This window comes from Centroberyx gerrardi, chromosome 3, assembly GCF_048128805.1.
Source record: "Centroberyx gerrardi isolate f3 chromosome 3, fCenGer3.hap1.cur.20231027, whole genome shotgun sequence".
In the NCBI taxonomy this organism is placed as follows: Eukaryota; Metazoa; Chordata; class Actinopteri; order Beryciformes; family Berycidae; genus Centroberyx; species Centroberyx gerrardi.
In genome coordinates this window covers 11,962,494-11,978,151 of record NC_135999.1, presented here as the reverse complement: position 1 = coordinate 11,978,151, position 15,658 = coordinate 11,962,494, and the positions used below count along the sequence as shown (strand labels likewise).

The window sequence follows — 15,658 nt, the reverse complement described above, 5'->3', positions numbered from 1 at the left end:
AATAAATAATCAGGTTTTGTTTGTTGAGAAATTGACTTTGATATTAATATACCTGGGTCCAGCGCAGCCCTAGAGGCCTAATATAACATTATGACAGGATAATGGCAACACCGCTTCATCTCAACAGTAGATAAATAAAATCCATCCAACGTGTCAAACAGCATTTTGTAGACGACAATTGTACCATAAAATCAATGGCAAAATGGTTCCCCTAAACATGGATAGGTAGGCTATTGCATTTTCTGTATTAATAGTTGAGATTCAAAAATGAACGTCACTATTCGACGGCACGTTGCTCGATGCGCGATTGCTAAATTATTTATAGACGAATAGCCTATATTTAAATATTTATATTTAAAGTCAAAAGTGCTTTAAGGTTTTCAACTTTACAAATCTATTTTCTAAAGCTTTGCCTTATTTATAGGAAACACCTCCCCAGCACCACTTAGTGGTGTTGGTAATCAACTACGGGACAAGTCCAATGCTCTGTACTAAGCATAAACTATCAAAGGATTAGACATTAGAAAGATTTAAATAAATGGCAGTCTTTATTTACTTTATGCCACAATCTGTTCAAATTGTTCAGACAAGCCAAGAGAAAGGGAGTACAAGGAGACCAAATGTCAGACATTGTGCAGCGTGATGAGCTTCCAGGTGCATGAAAGGAGCAGATCAGAAAAGATCTAAAGAGAGAAGACCAACACTGATCTGGTGTCAGCGGTACCTGGGTACGGCCTAATGGGTTTTCAAAATATCGATTTCAACAGTTGATTATGAATGAAGATTACAGTATGTAAAACATTGTACAGTCACAGAATGCAAAACACGTGGCTCTCTCACCTCTTTCATGGTCAATTCAATAAGTGCACTATACTTGTTTCTCAAAAAATACAAATAAAAACACCAAAAATACCATCAATTGGTTGATTCAGCCATATCTGGAATTAGATTTAGCATGTGCACTATAATTGAAGTGCCACCTATGTTTGGATTCATTAAATACCCAATTGCAAAACAAACATTGACATGAAGTGCAAATACAAAATGGAAGGATTCCATGAATACAAATTAAAAAAATCAAATGTCAGCTGATGACCAGCAAAGATAGGAATGCCCGCATTATTAATAAACCTCTGGCTAATATCCTGGTCCACGTTTATTGAAGTGCATTTAAAATGTTTTATTGACGAGTAAATCATGCAAATATGTTCAAGTGTAAGACATTAGATGCCACTTTAGAACAATGTTAGCTGTAACTGTAGTAAAGAGAGCAGCAAAGTCTCACTGTGTTGAACTTATTCAGCATTGTTTTATTATATCCCACGCAAACAGCCATAAAGAGACCAATGTTTTACAGACCACAAAAAAATATAAATTCATGAAAAATAATATCTATAGTATAATCTTGAAAAGACTTCAAATCCTTTGTTGATCTGTCAAAATGTTTGGTACCTAAAAAAATGTGGCTCGACTAAGAGCTGCCAGAGAATCATGCTTGAGTGATGATGACAGTTTACTGGAGGGAAAAAGGAGTCCGGTGTATCCGCACACTTTTTAGATTATTTCTATCTGTATCCCAAGGCAAGAGGAAACACTGTGAAACTCCAGCTGAGAAGACATGCATTATATGTGTCAGGCACTTTCTTGTGATTCACTGATGACAAATCCACAGGCAGAGACGGGTGAATCTGTTGTCCATGTCGGTGGTGATGGTGACGGGGGATTGGGAGCCGAATCCTGTTCTACTGTACTGAGAGTCTTCTGTGCTCAGTGTTTTGGTAGCATTACCGAAGACTGAGCTGTTGACTGCAACACAAAGAGCGGAACATGGATTTTTTAAAACAAGTCTCACTGATAATGTCATGCAGCAACAATAGCTACATTACGTCTGCCTATTTGTTTCAGGTTACTCTTGGGCCAGAAATGTCTGAGAGGAAGGTACATTTACTCAGATAGTACAGAAAAGAAAGGGACATATTTAACAACTTATAGGCCTAGTTTTACAGTATTATGTCCCACTTCAGTCTAGTAGTCTACACCTCATGTCTTGAGCCACATAGTTGTCAAAGGAATGAATTCTACCAAGACCGGTGTGCCTTTCATTATTACTAAAATCCGAATAAAAGCAATTCAATTTTAGGAACCTCTAACACTTACTCTTTTTGAAGCAAAGGCACATTTTAAATACAATGTTAACCTACTTACCTTACTGCAACCTAGAAGTGCTTCAATGGAATGCAAAATTATTGTTGTGAATCCTTTTTGACGAAAATTTAAAAAAAAAAAAAAAAAGGAATAATTTGGAAGATGTGCATCCCGTGTGTAAACACACTAGTAATCATGCAGTATCATATCTTTGAGCATTGTTAAAAACTTGGGAAAGTGCAATTAGCATTGTACAATAAGATATATGGGTATTACCACAGATACTGAATTAAGCATGAAAACACACCATTGTAGGTGTGGTAATACACAATGCATTCTTAAGATTCTAATGCAGATTTCCATTTAAACTTAAGCCAGCTGTGTTTAGATTTTAGGAGTGTGCAACGTAGCATGCAGACTATCGCTGAGTCACCCTCACTTTGTGCAGTTTGAGGTCGAACTGCCATTGTTCACTGCTGGCACTGGGCAGGGCAGGTGGCTTTTCTTTGTATACTACCCTGACCTCATGATAATTGCCTTCATATCTTCATGAAGGAGCACGGTGTTTTCCAGAGGTCATGCTCCTGATCGTTTCATTATTTTTTTAAGACGGAGCGTCAGAGGTGGTGCGAGCAGCAGTGCAGCGAGATGTGAGACACCGTCATTGAGATCTCAGTTCATGATAGCCAGCTAAATGTATACAGGCCGTCTTTCACAAGCGCCCTAAAACTTATCGAGTTGAAATGAGTCATCACTCTCCTGACAACTTACTTTCAAGGCCTTCATCGTCTGAGCCCAGTCCATCTGACAGATCTGGGGTATTGCAGTTAGCAGGATACTGCTGGCTTTGTTGGCATTCTCCTTCATTGTCTTCAGTACGTTGTCAACACAGACCTAGAGCAAGGGAAGGAAAACATGAGGGGGTGTGTTATGAATCACTTACAACCATGCAAATTTCACTTCCTCTTGATGATAAACATTCTGTTATAAAAAAATTAAAAAAAACACTTTTGATTTCCCCAAAAAGTTTATTTTGCAATCTAGCCTAAATGAAAGGTTTGAACTGTGCAGGTTTCCAACTCATACACTCACAAAACCTCAATGGGATTAACATTCATCTTAATGTAATTAATATGGAGCTTTCTGTGGCTAAGATGCAAGGTGCAAAAGAAGGTACTATCCTGTAAAATCAGAGTTGTTGTGATTAGAATAATGTCCCCCCCCCTTTTCTATGCATTTGCCTTTTATTTTTAATAGAGATCACATGGGGGGGGGGGGGGGGGGGGGTTAATGTTTCAGTGCTGAAGCAGACTTGGCGTCATTATGTGCATATCTCAGTGGCATTGCTGTAATACCACAGTCACTTTAAAGTACAATTTTTTTTAAAAAGCACAAAAACACAAACACTTTGGCTCTCATTTACTAAAACCTTTCATGGGCGCAAAAACTTTTAGCATGTGCAAAACCAGTAACATAACCCCTGACTGGTCAAGCAAATTGTCTTGCACCTATCACAAGTCATAGTGCTGACTTTGAACATTGGAACTGTTTTTGCACCCACTAAAGGTTTTAGCAAATCTGGGCCTTTGTATTGCATAACAATCTGATTCGTGTCATCGTCAGTATTAAAGATCCTCAGGAATCTGCAGAGCTAATCATGACAGGAGTGCGAGCCTGGACGGCGTTGAGCAACAGAGTCATAGTTTCATTCTGACTTCAGTCTGATCACTATCCGTCACAACAGCACCTGCAAGTCACCCACAGAAATAGTGGTCAATCAAGACAACAATTCCACATCGGTGTCACAGGTTGATCAGCAGCACACTGTTTTACAGAGCCACCAACTGTGTGCCATGTACCACATTACCCATGTCTCAATATGTGGACTTAATGAGGCATTAAGTCTTTCAACATCCCACCTCCCATGTCTTGAACGGTGGTAATCACTGCATTAAAATGAAACTAACACCACTGTAAAAGGAGGATAATTATAATAATAAACAAAACAAAACAGTGCAATAAACATACTTACTTATCTACTGCCTTAGTCACACAGTATCAAAGTATCAAAATACTATCTGCAGAAAATTATGTGATAACATCATATACACTATCTTAAACTGAAGAACATTAGCAAGCCAGTAGTACAGTGTAAAGTACAGTGCAGGGCCGTCCAGCACAGTATTGCGCCATTTCCCTGTTGTGCTCGTGTTTACCCCCTTTTAACCTCGTTTAACCCTTGAGTGTTTTGTTTTCATCTTAGACTCAGTGTCTAGCTTTGTGTTATTGTGGTGTTGGCCGGGCCAGGGTGGAAGACAGTGAAGCTGATGACTCAGTCTGACTCAACCTCCTCTGGCAGGGCTTCCACCGGAGGCTGGCAGGCGAGCTGACTGAGGGGGGGCCAGAGGAGACAGAGGGAGGGCAGGAGGTAGTATGAAGCTGGGGAAGGAGGGAGGCGGGGGTGGGCGGAAGGATGTGGCGAGCGTTCTGCAACAGGAGGGGGAAGAGGTCAGCTGCAGGAACTCGGAAGTGGAGTTGTGAGTTGGGCTGGAGCGCCGACAAAGAAGCCAAAACTCCCCCAGACACAGTATATCAACTGGCATGATCCAGGGTGTCTGACAGATAGGTCACTCGGAAGCAGCTACTCTGTGGTTAGCCTGCGTACAGAGCACAGATGGCAAAAACCTCTGGGGGAACACGATCAGATTAATAAGAGTAAACAGACCCCCTGGCCTGGTAAAGTGAACAAAAAAAAGTAAATAAAATAAAACCCACAACCACCTTAACACACATTCCTGGTCATTTCTTTGTTGGATCAGAGATTAATGCCATTGTGAATTTAAGGCAGGTGTACCAATTTCAAAAAGATATTAAAAGTAAATAAAAAGTCATCATTATACACAAGTGGAGTGTTAGTCTTTTGTTCCCACCTACAACTGCAACCTGTAAAATAGCTCCAGTGGGAAGAAGGAAAAGTGAAACAGAGATATCACCAGACTTTGTACGCAAATGAAACACCTACTTTATGCTAGTGATATCACACCATGGAGCACATAAAGCATTTTTACTATTTAGGTTTTTTTTTTTTTTTTGTTAAATATGCTGACACAGAAGACATTCAGAAACAGACAAGGGGATTTCCAAAAAGGAAACTGAAAGTGTGATTTCTGCTAATCTGTGAAACATTTGTAAATACCCCAAACTAAAAACATATTCACATTTGATTTTTATTTGATGTAGATCTATGTACCCATACGATGTTGCAGATAGAGAGCTGTGGAAGACGGGCTGCTGTGCTGCTGTGACAGAGCGAGGAGGAGTGCGTGGCATGTGCTCAAGGCTTTTTGAAACAGTTTAATCCTTTGTGATATGTCTCCCTAGCACTCTCACATATTTACCATCCCTCTCTGCTATATACAATCAAATAAAACAGGAAGGCCATGAAATGAACATTAGAAAAAAATGTTGGCTCACCACTGCTGGCTTTGCTTGATAAAGTTTCATAAATTCAACCAAATGACAATGGAAGTACAACAAATCATTCAATGAAAACTCAATCCTTGGAGGAAAAAAAAAAAATTTAGAAAATGTAAATGTTTTTTGGAATGTAGTTGGACCATATTCGTTCATAAACTGACAGTAATCTCATAACAAAATGAATAATGTGCCAAGAGAATGTAGTGAGCAATAATTAAATTCTTCCAACTGTGGTTTGGACAATGCTTCGACTGCAAAAATGTACGTCGAATGCATAATAGGGCATGGACTTCAACAAAAAGTTTTTTTGTTTAGTGTACCATGAAGCAATAAGGCGCCATAAGCCGTACACAAAAATAATCAAATTAATTGTATTGAAGAGCACTGCTCTTCAATACACACCCACAGGGCCAAAGCAATGCCCAACAGTTGAACCCAAAAAGCGATTACAACACGTCTTTTCACACTCACACTGCAATGGGACCTTCCTATATCCGATTTTCTGATTATCCATTGCTTGAAACTTGCGGATATTGCAGTATTAGATATGTTATTTTTACTAGTGTGAGCTGGTTGGCAGGTAGACCACACAAGTACTCTGATGCTGCGTTCAAGTCATATCGGATGTTCTGTAAATACGAACTGCTGACTGGGAAAACCCATTCACATCAACCTCACAATGTACGATATGTGAGAATTTTTGCAGGCTCCGATTTCACCTGGCATCGCAATTTGCAGAAGTGTGCCAAAACAAGCAGTAAACACGGCAGCGAATCCACCAATGTTGGCAGTCCAAGGTATTAAAAATCAAAATAATCAGTTATATTCACACTAATACAATCAACCATAATTATGAAAAAATGAAAAATATTTGAGGTATTGTAATATTTGCTTGTTTTTTTATGGTTTTAAATTCATAAATGCAAATGATTTTGGATGTGGGCGTTCCAATCAGTAAAACATGTGAAGAATGCTTTCAAACTGAAGCAACAAACGCCCGGTCTTCCACTTCTTCTGATATGACCTGAAGGCAGCAGAAAACCAGCAGCCAGCAAAGTAAACAAGGAAGTGCGTGAGCAATGCTAAAAAGTATCAATAGGACTATTATAACTGAAATTGCATGGTAATTGTTTAATCACAGCTATTTAAAGACATGTAACTGCAGTGTGAGTTTTACTGTGTTGAAAAGACAAAAACAAAAGGCAAAAACTAGGAAAATAAGGCTCAGGTTGAAAATAACCCGAATTATCCTTTAATTAATCTTATCACAGATATAGATTTAGTCTATACAAGGGCAATGAAGCAATTCACCTAAAGGCTGAATCTTAATGTCAAAAAACACAACTGCTAATGTATTTTTCACTTTCACCCTGCCTCCAGTTAGAATACTGCCATCTACTCTACATGGAAAGCAAAGTGAATCTTGGCAGTTGAAATTTTGAGATTGAGATCGATGACCTGACTTGACACCTGAAATTAACAAAAATCCCTCTAACCCTCTTAGAAATGAGCCTGACATATGGAAGATAAAATACAACTTGTCATTTCAGCAGTCTGCCTTTCATTGCTAGAACCTCTTTCATTGTTTGGGTGGATTTTAGAGTAAAGTAAAGACCCTTGGTGCTTTGAGGCAGAGACAGGGAGAGGAGAACAGCAAAGAGATCAAACAAATAAAAATGGCTACTAGGACCAGCAGTTCACCAGTCACTCACCGCCTCCTCGTGCTCCTTCCAGCAGTCGTAGTCTGTGGCCATGGCAATGCTGGCGTAGCACAGGCCGGCCTCCTTGGCCAGGACCACCTCTGGCACAGTGGTCATGTTGATGACGTCGGCGCCCCACTGGCGGAACATCAGGCTCTCTGCCCGCGAGGAGAAGCGGGGCCCCTCGATAGTCAGCATGGTGCCTCGCACATGGCACTTGATCCCCAGGGTCCGTGCCACCTCCACCAGAACCTGCACCGGGGTAGAGAGGGATGAAGTGTCTCCATGTAGCGAATGGCTCAGCTATCTGTTCATCTCATCATCTAAGTTGTAGTTTTTGAGGAATAAGACACTGCCTGCTATGCCATGTAGGACCTGCTAATCCGCAGGCTGCGTCAGTCAATTGCAAATAAGCAGATATTCATCCAACATCTAAGGCTGTCATCAACAAAGCATTTTTTGGTCGACCAATTATGATTTTTTTCCTGACTAATCAGCATTGTTTATTTTCAAAATGAACCAACTCGAATAAAATAGACAAAAAACACATAATTCTTTATTGCACATGCTGCATATGAGCTGTACACTGGATAACTGACTATGATATGTAGGCTACATCTTTAATTGCAACTGCAAGTCCTTAATGATGCACTTGAATGTGGACATTGGGACATTCAACAGTATAATAAATAAGAAAATGTAACGCTTTGACTAGTCATACCAAAGAGCCAACACACAGCAAAATTGGTTTCATTTTCTCGCATAGCCAGACCTTTCATTTCACTTTGACAAATCAAATAACAAGCTTGTAAACAAATTGATCATTGTGTAAAATGAATTCCATCTTGTCCAGGAGTACCCTGCTGGCTAATGCTTCTTTGTTATAACTTGCCAGGCTATCATAACCATATGGTGATGTTGCATCCAATCAAAAGTTGTATAAAATTAAAGACCACTTACAGTTCCCAGACCTAACTGACTTTCAAATCAAGGGGAAAAGACAATGAGTATGTCACTTGCTGGCCTTGTTACTGGTCTTAACTAAAGTAGACCTAGGCATTTAGGCTGATGGATTTATCTGCTAGACAGGCACAACTGGTGGGAATTTTCTAGTTGTAGAGCAAAAAACTGTGACTGCTTAACCAATTGCTTTGACAGCAATTTAGGTCAACCAACAACATGCTGACCAAACAATCAACCAATCAACCAGTGGGTTTCAGTCCTACTTATGTCAGTATACTGAAAACACTGGGATAGACGGTGTTCCTGGTTTGACCGAGCAGATGTAAAAAATAAATAAATAAATAAATCTATAATGAAAGTATTTGGGTAACAAGCTAGCCATAGCACAGCATGACCATATATATTAAAATAAACCAATAATGAAAAAGCAACAACAATGTGATGCTAGACAGCCATTGGCATGTGGGCCTCAGTATTATTTAAATGTGTATTGAAAATGTAATGTAGCATGATGAGATTTTCACATACTGCATGCCACACTACAGGCTGCATGGATAGTACTTACTGTTAGGAACATGTATATTTTGAATACAGGGAGTGAAACGTATAGGATGGGATGTACAGGTAGTCGTGGACTCACCTCTCTGGTTCTGTTGCAGAAAGGCTCTGCCATGGGGATGTGACACACACCTGGAGGACTGGTGGCCTGCCCGTCATACAGGGTCTGAGTTCTCTTGGTAGTCCTGGCAGAGCAAACAAGAAGTACCGAAAGCTGTGGTTAAGGCTTCCCGGAAAATCAGGGACACCAGTGCTGGGTTCAGCTCCTGGGAATCGTTATCCCAATCAATATGCATTGAAGAAAGAAGCTTTGATTCCCTTAGAAGCTTATGTTATGTACAAATGAACAGTTGTATAAGTCGCAAGCAAGAATCATCATCTAAATAACAATTTGTCTCTTAAAATCTTCTGAAAGCCAAGACTAAGCAGCCATAGCTTGAGCGATAAACTCTGTTGAACCAGAGTGGTGAATCTTTCTTATTAATTTATGGAAACGCTCAACAGTCCTTGTATGTCTTTGTATGTCCCTCAAACTGTTGTATGGCTGTGCATGTACTTGTCCTGTTGTCTGTGCATTGATGATTTGTAGCGTTTTGGGTATTAGAAAACCCTGTTATAAATAAAATCCATTGTTAATATTATTATTATTATTTATAGCTATCCAGAGCTACACATGCAAGAAAAGAGAAGAACATCACCCTGGTCTCCAGCTCCACCCCAAAAACTGTCTTCCAATTTCCAGGTCGGCTGAGTCAACTTTTCAACTTTCAACTTTCTTGTCATGTGTATTAAAATACAATGAAATACTTGTGCTCTGGCTCTGGTCGGCTAAGTCAGTGGAGTTCCACCAGGCACGGTGTGAGCTCCCCTCCCCTCCCCTCTGCTGTCCCATCTCTTTATGGAGATGGGCAGAAGCACACGAGAGATTGCCTCACTTCGGACAATTTTACTAGAAGGATCAAGGATTCTGTGTTTTCTTGGAACTTCTCAGCTCATTTTAAAATACCGAATTCTACTGCAATCAGTTATTAGAGAGTTTTCTGTTGCAACTACTTTAGTCATTATGTAATGGAGTCAATCAAAAAACAAGAAAGATTTCTTCGTAGCAGCGATTATGGCGTTTACTTGCATTTCCTTCTACTGCCTCACTGAATACCTATTCAAAACACAGCTATTTCAGACAGCTAAAGTCGCTAAAGTCATTTGACAGTCATCATTCATATGAATGTCCTCATCAGCATCACGTTTTTAAGACGATGCCTAACTAGCTAACAAGATATTTCTTGTTCATAATCCCAAAGTTGGAATGCAGGCCTCTGCTTAAATAGATGGTTTCAGCTAGCTGCAACTCTACTCCATTGAAAAGCAATCACAGTAGTGCATGTGACAAACTACGAACTGACTGCAACGCTTGTTGTTGCTATAGAAATCAAGTTACCTTGGCCTGGCATTTAATTACTGGTGTCATTGTTACTGAGAATGGCTTTCACAACCATTAACTATCAAGTATTTAAATTGTTCCTGTTATGCCAAGATGGAGAGACATGCTATAGGCAACTATGAGTTGCAGGCATATACTGCAAAACTTCCAATAACCGCCTGGTCTCAGCTTGTCTCTCTTGGGAGATCTACATGCTTTGGCAAATCAAGGTGCAATTCTGTTTATATTACCAATGATATAAATACGGCTACTGTTTATATCAAAAGATACATCATGCAGCTATGACATTATCACTGTAATATGTTGGTAAAGGCATTGTAGACTTTAATGTTTTTAAAGGAGAGTGTACAGATACAAGTAGAATATTCAAACATATGTTTGTATCATATGTATATAGAATTTAGCTGTTGCATTTCTGTGATATGCAGACAAAATAAGAAGTTTTAAATTAGTAGACTATTACTTTTATCTTCATGTCAATTAACATCACAAGAGCACTAGAGCAAAACACATTTCTCTTAAAGCAAGAAAAAGGATGAAGAAATTTAGCACATAATTCATCAGATGTGAAAGGAGGAGGATTTGGAACCGTTGCACAAAGCTTTCGAGGCCTGTGTGAGCCAGTAATGCTCAAAACTGAGCAAGCACTAAAGCAGCCAAGTGTTTGGTTTGGAGGAGCCAGGGAAAACAAGTAAGACAGAGGTGATGACATAACTATTGTGGCACCGATAAACTAAAGCCTTCGGAAATATGCTGTCACATGCTGCGGGACAAGTCCGAACAAGTCCCAACAAGCAGCTTCCTCATTTCTGATAAATAGATCTAGTCTGTGCTTGATAGTGGTAGTTGAGCTATTCATCGGCTTCAGCAGCATGGCCTAGCAAGAGGATAGTTAGCTTGCTGTAGTCCGACACGTGTATACAGCAGAGCACACTGACAAGACTGTGGGAAGCCATTTTCCTACTTATCTCAATTCAACCAGCTGTATGCCAACTCATTGTACACAAAGAAGTCATCCTATTTTAATCGTAAACAGCACCTCTCTTTGTGCATTCTGTGTTATTCAGTGGAATTTGTGCAATCAGCCAACTGAGAGTGCACAACATGCTCGTAGGTTCAAACTCCTTGCATGTTGTATACTGTATGTATATATACACAGGTCAGAGTGAGGTTGGTGAGAAAGGTATACTGTGGAGGTTTTTCCACACAAATGCAACATAAACACAGTCTCAATTTTCCAGCCCTGTGTTTAACTCAAGAGGAAGAAGTCAGTCCCCGCCTTCCAAATAATGCAATGAACCACTGAGACAGAATAACTGGTGTCTTTATGTGTGGTGATTACTAGGAATCTGCAAACGCACGTGGATTCCTAGTAATCACAATTTGTGAAAATACAGGGTTATTTTTACAGGTTTTGTCATGGTAGGATATTTGGACAAAAACTTGCAATTAAATATGGGTATTTATCACAGAGGGAAAAAAAACTTTGTGCAGTTAATTTGCATTCAACCTGATATCAAATTAGTATTGACACCTTATGTGAACAAATGCTCAACATGACAGCCAATAACAGATGAAAAGTTGGAGTTAGCCCATGTAAATGGAAGTAGAAGCGAGAGCTGAGGGCTGAAAGTTCTCACAAATTCTCAGAAGTCAGAGAAATTGATACACTAACTGAAAAGCAAGAAAGGCAGGAAGGAGCCCTGAGTGTGTACAAAATATCTCAGTAGTAAAATTCCTGTGCCACACTATCTGTCATCTTAGTGGTGTTAGCTACTGCCCTAGGTAGAATGTCAGTGACAATACATGTAGCTCCAAGTGAAGCCCTAAGCAAACTACAACACTTAACTCAACAAATTATCATACAGATGCTACTTTTTTTTTTTTTTACTTTTCTTCACACAGAACAAAGCTTGCAAAGGTACATCAAATACATATCTAAGATGTTTAACAGGACAGTTAATAGACCAAAATGGCAAGCTGTGTGTTTTCCTGTTTTCACTCAGCTATCTGGACTCTCTTGACATGCGGTAACATGAATCCTGTCAGTGAGATGTGTGGGAAGATGCCTGAATTACTGTTCACCTGCTGTCCTTTACACTCATTACAGGCCAACAATCATTGTGGCTTTCACAGTATAAAGTCTGAACCATGGGAACATGGTAACACCCGTGGCAGTATCAGCCCTGGTTTATAGGGCCATAATGTCGCCATTTTATTTACATAAACTTTATACAATAGCGACCCCTTGCTTTTGTGTCTGAGATTATGTATCCATTTAGGGAAAAAATCATTACATGGAATTAATCATTTAATATCAATAAAAAGGGGGGATGCTGTCAAAAGATTCAACACTAATAAGCCAACTACTATCCTTTAAAAAGTACTCAAATTTTGCACTGTGGCAGCTGTATTTTCTGGGACCATTACTTTTCACTTTATAGTTCAGAAGCTAGCAGCAAATTGCATAACAAGCACTCTTTTGTGAAAGCTATATCTCTACAAGTATCTGATGAAGAGAGAGTACAACTTGGAAAAGAGATTTCTAAGAAGAAAGTCCAGGAAGTGATAGCATCAGACAAAATTGTTAAATCTCCGGGTCCCAATAGATTTAATGGTGATGGTGTTGTTTGTTGTTAAATATGCATTTACTTTCATACAAAATAGGTAAAATTCCACTAAGTATGAAACTAGCTACATATTGTGTTGTGCAATTGTGTTGATTTTGTATTAAATAGTGGCATTTTGAAAAACAAAAAAAAAAAAGGAAAATCAATTTGTAAAAAGCATTATTAATAAGAATAGTTTAGACACTTTCCTTTCTTACAGGGCACAATCTCTATCTCATGATAATATCTTCACATTCCAAAAAATGTTATTCTGAACCTTCAGCTCGGGCCCACCAGCTGACCTCATGGTAACCAGGACACACTCCACCCACCTGTCAATGAACTGATCGATGATGACAATGTCTCCTGGCTGAATCTCCTCCCGCAGGGATCCACAGGCCGTGGTGACCAGCAGGTGTGTGCAGCCCTCTTCCCTCAGAGCCCAGATGTTGGCCTGGTAGTTCACGCTGGATGGCATTATGGTGTGCTGTCTCCCATGCCTAAGGACGGGCAAGAGGCAGTATGCTCATGATATACACTGGTTTTCTATGTTTTAGAAGTCAGTATAAGAAATGTCAAAATGTCCATTTGGATTTAACAACTATCTCATTGCTAGATGTAGTGACGTATTTAGAGGAAAAGATGTGTATTTTCTAATCAAGATAATGGATTTATAACTGGTACAAAGTTTTGCCACTAGATGGTGCTAATAAATTACATATTTCCATCTTACCTGCAGCACATAACATACTTTCTTACCTTGCAAGGAGCACACATTCAACATTTTTTATCTTCCCCACGATCAGAGCATCTGATGGCTGTTTGAGAAGAGCACAATAAGCCATTATACAGAAGAATAAGAACAGGTAACTTTACTGGCATAATAGGTGTGGACACCAGTAGAGTTTATCGTTTCCATTACTCTATGTGACAAGGTGTTTTAAACAAACATCTTGTTTATCACAAATTCACAACATAAAACTAACCTTTCCATATGGTGTGTCAACGTAACGCTCAGTCCTTCCCTCCAAGATATCTGGATCATCAAGGCCTGAACCTCCAATTATTCCAATCTAAAGACAACCAATTTTGCACGATACAGAGAGTAAGAAGAAATGTCTAACAGCCTATCACATATATCAGAATTAACATCTGAAACAGAGACCTAAATATGAGGTTAAAGTCAAAACAAGTCAACTTTATTTAGGCTATGTAGCTCTTTAAAAACACAAAACGAGTGTGTATCAAAGTACCAGTGTGTATCAAAGTGCTTTACAAAAAGGGGGGGGGTTACAAAAGAGGCAGAGCGTGTAACACCACCAACACCAAAATTAAGAGTAATTGAAGTAAGAGCATGGTTAAAATCATGAAATAATAGCAACAGAGCAGTGTTTCCCAATCCAGTCCTCAAGTGCCCCCTCTCATGCAAGTTTTTGTTCCATCTCTACTCTTGCACACCTGATCCAATTACGGGCTTAATGCTGATTGGCTGAGCAGTAGAAAACAGATCTACCTGCACAGGGCTAACATGAAAGTGTGCAGCCCTCAATTGGGTCATCAGGTGTGCAAGAATAGAGCTGGAGCAAAAACTTGCAGGCCAGGCACTTTGAGGACTGGGTTGGGAAACACTGCAGCAGAGCAGAGGAGAACATATTGTGAAAGGCCAATGAATAAAAATAGCCTGGCTGATCTGATGCTTTAGAGAATGCTATTACACAGTTCCACAGAATTATGATTCATTACTATGATAATTGTAAGGATTATCAAATAATAATCTGTATCGCTTAGCAAGCATATGTTGTTTAGTTACTGATATGCACTATCTTGCTAGGTGGAAGATAAACATTTATTGTAAAAGGTCTCTTGACCATTTGCCTCACTAACATCCTTAGCCCTTCTAAAATCCCAGTAAAGTATGGCCTCTAACAGTGGCTTAACGTTGCTGCTTACTTGAAAATAACTCAACTGAAGGATAAGCTTCAATTCCACTTAAACTCCACTTACTGAGATATCAATCAAGCCATGCAAGTCTGCTGTAGTAACTTAAGAGTTTTGTATTTTTAAGATTGTGTTTTTGCCTGATGTTACTTTCAATCTGTAGCTTTCACTTTCCTGTGTCAAAGTAAGTTAGGGTGCACTGGTCATATACACGTGGTGCTAATAGAGAGACTATAAAAGAGACTACTAAACCTCCTTGGACTAGCCATAGCTACTTTGGCTAGCTCACATTAATAGGTGTATTCAAGATTTTTTTTAAAGGCAAGAGAGATGTCTAAACACATTAACGCCAACATGCAGCTAGTCGTATGTTGTTGTGAGTATGTTTGTACAGCCATAACCGCTTACTTAACCGCTACTTACTAACACAGCAGACTAACTACTGTCTTGCTAACGTGGAGCTAATGTTAACACTAGCTACAAGCTTTGACTGACCAGCACTTAGAGGGGTTTGGGACAAGTGCACATCTGACATGAATTTATCTACTAGGCTAAGTTATGTTTTCTCATTCTTTTCCCACAGTCAGCTTAGTGAAACACAGAAAGTGGTAAATCGCTAAATCTTGCTATGTAACGTTAGTTATTACCTTGATGTGCATGGTGGAAGCCATGATGACTATCTCCTTGGCTACAAAAATGAAGGTTTGGTCAAGTTGTGAGGAAGAACGCTATAGCTAGCTGCTACTGCTGCTAGCGTTAACGATATTAGTCAAGTGTGCAGCAATTTCTCTTCCCGTTTGGCGATTTCGCCTTCAAAATAAACGCGC

General features: G+C 39.5%; 1 protein-coding gene across 1 annotated transcript; it reads right to left on the bottom strand.

Moving 5' to 3' along the window:
• Positions 1–512: 512 nt before the first annotated feature.
• On the bottom strand, positions 513–15,593 carry mtap (methylthioadenosine phosphorylase). The gene is made up of 8 exons (XM_071912971.2): positions 15,479–15,593; positions 13,880–13,966; positions 13,653–13,711; positions 13,226–13,393; positions 8,926–9,028; positions 7,335–7,574; positions 2,917–3,039; positions 513–1,806 (listed from the first exon to the last, which is right to left on the bottom strand). Exons 1-8 carry the CDS (start codon positions 15,500–15,502, stop codon positions 1,768–1,770), a joined length of 843 nt encoding a protein of 280 aa, XP_071769072.1. The 5' UTR covers positions 15,503–15,593; the 3' UTR covers positions 513–1,767.
• Positions 15,594–15,658: the final 65 nt, after the last annotated feature.

What these genes read in the sequence shown, in the direction of transcription:
- mtap (XM_071912971.2), bottom strand. Translation starts at nt 15,502, where the DNA reads ATGGCTTCCACCATGCACATCAAG. An exon ending in TTGACACACCATATGGAAAG is followed by an intron (nt 13,712 to 13,879) that starts GTTAGTTTTATG and finishes CTTCTCAAACAG; the next exon opens with CCATCAGATGCTCTGATCGT. An exon ending in GAATGTGTGCTCCTTGCAAG is followed by an intron (nt 13,394 to 13,652) that starts GTAAGAAAGTAT and finishes GCCCGTCCTTAG; the next exon opens with GCATGGGAGACAGCACACCA.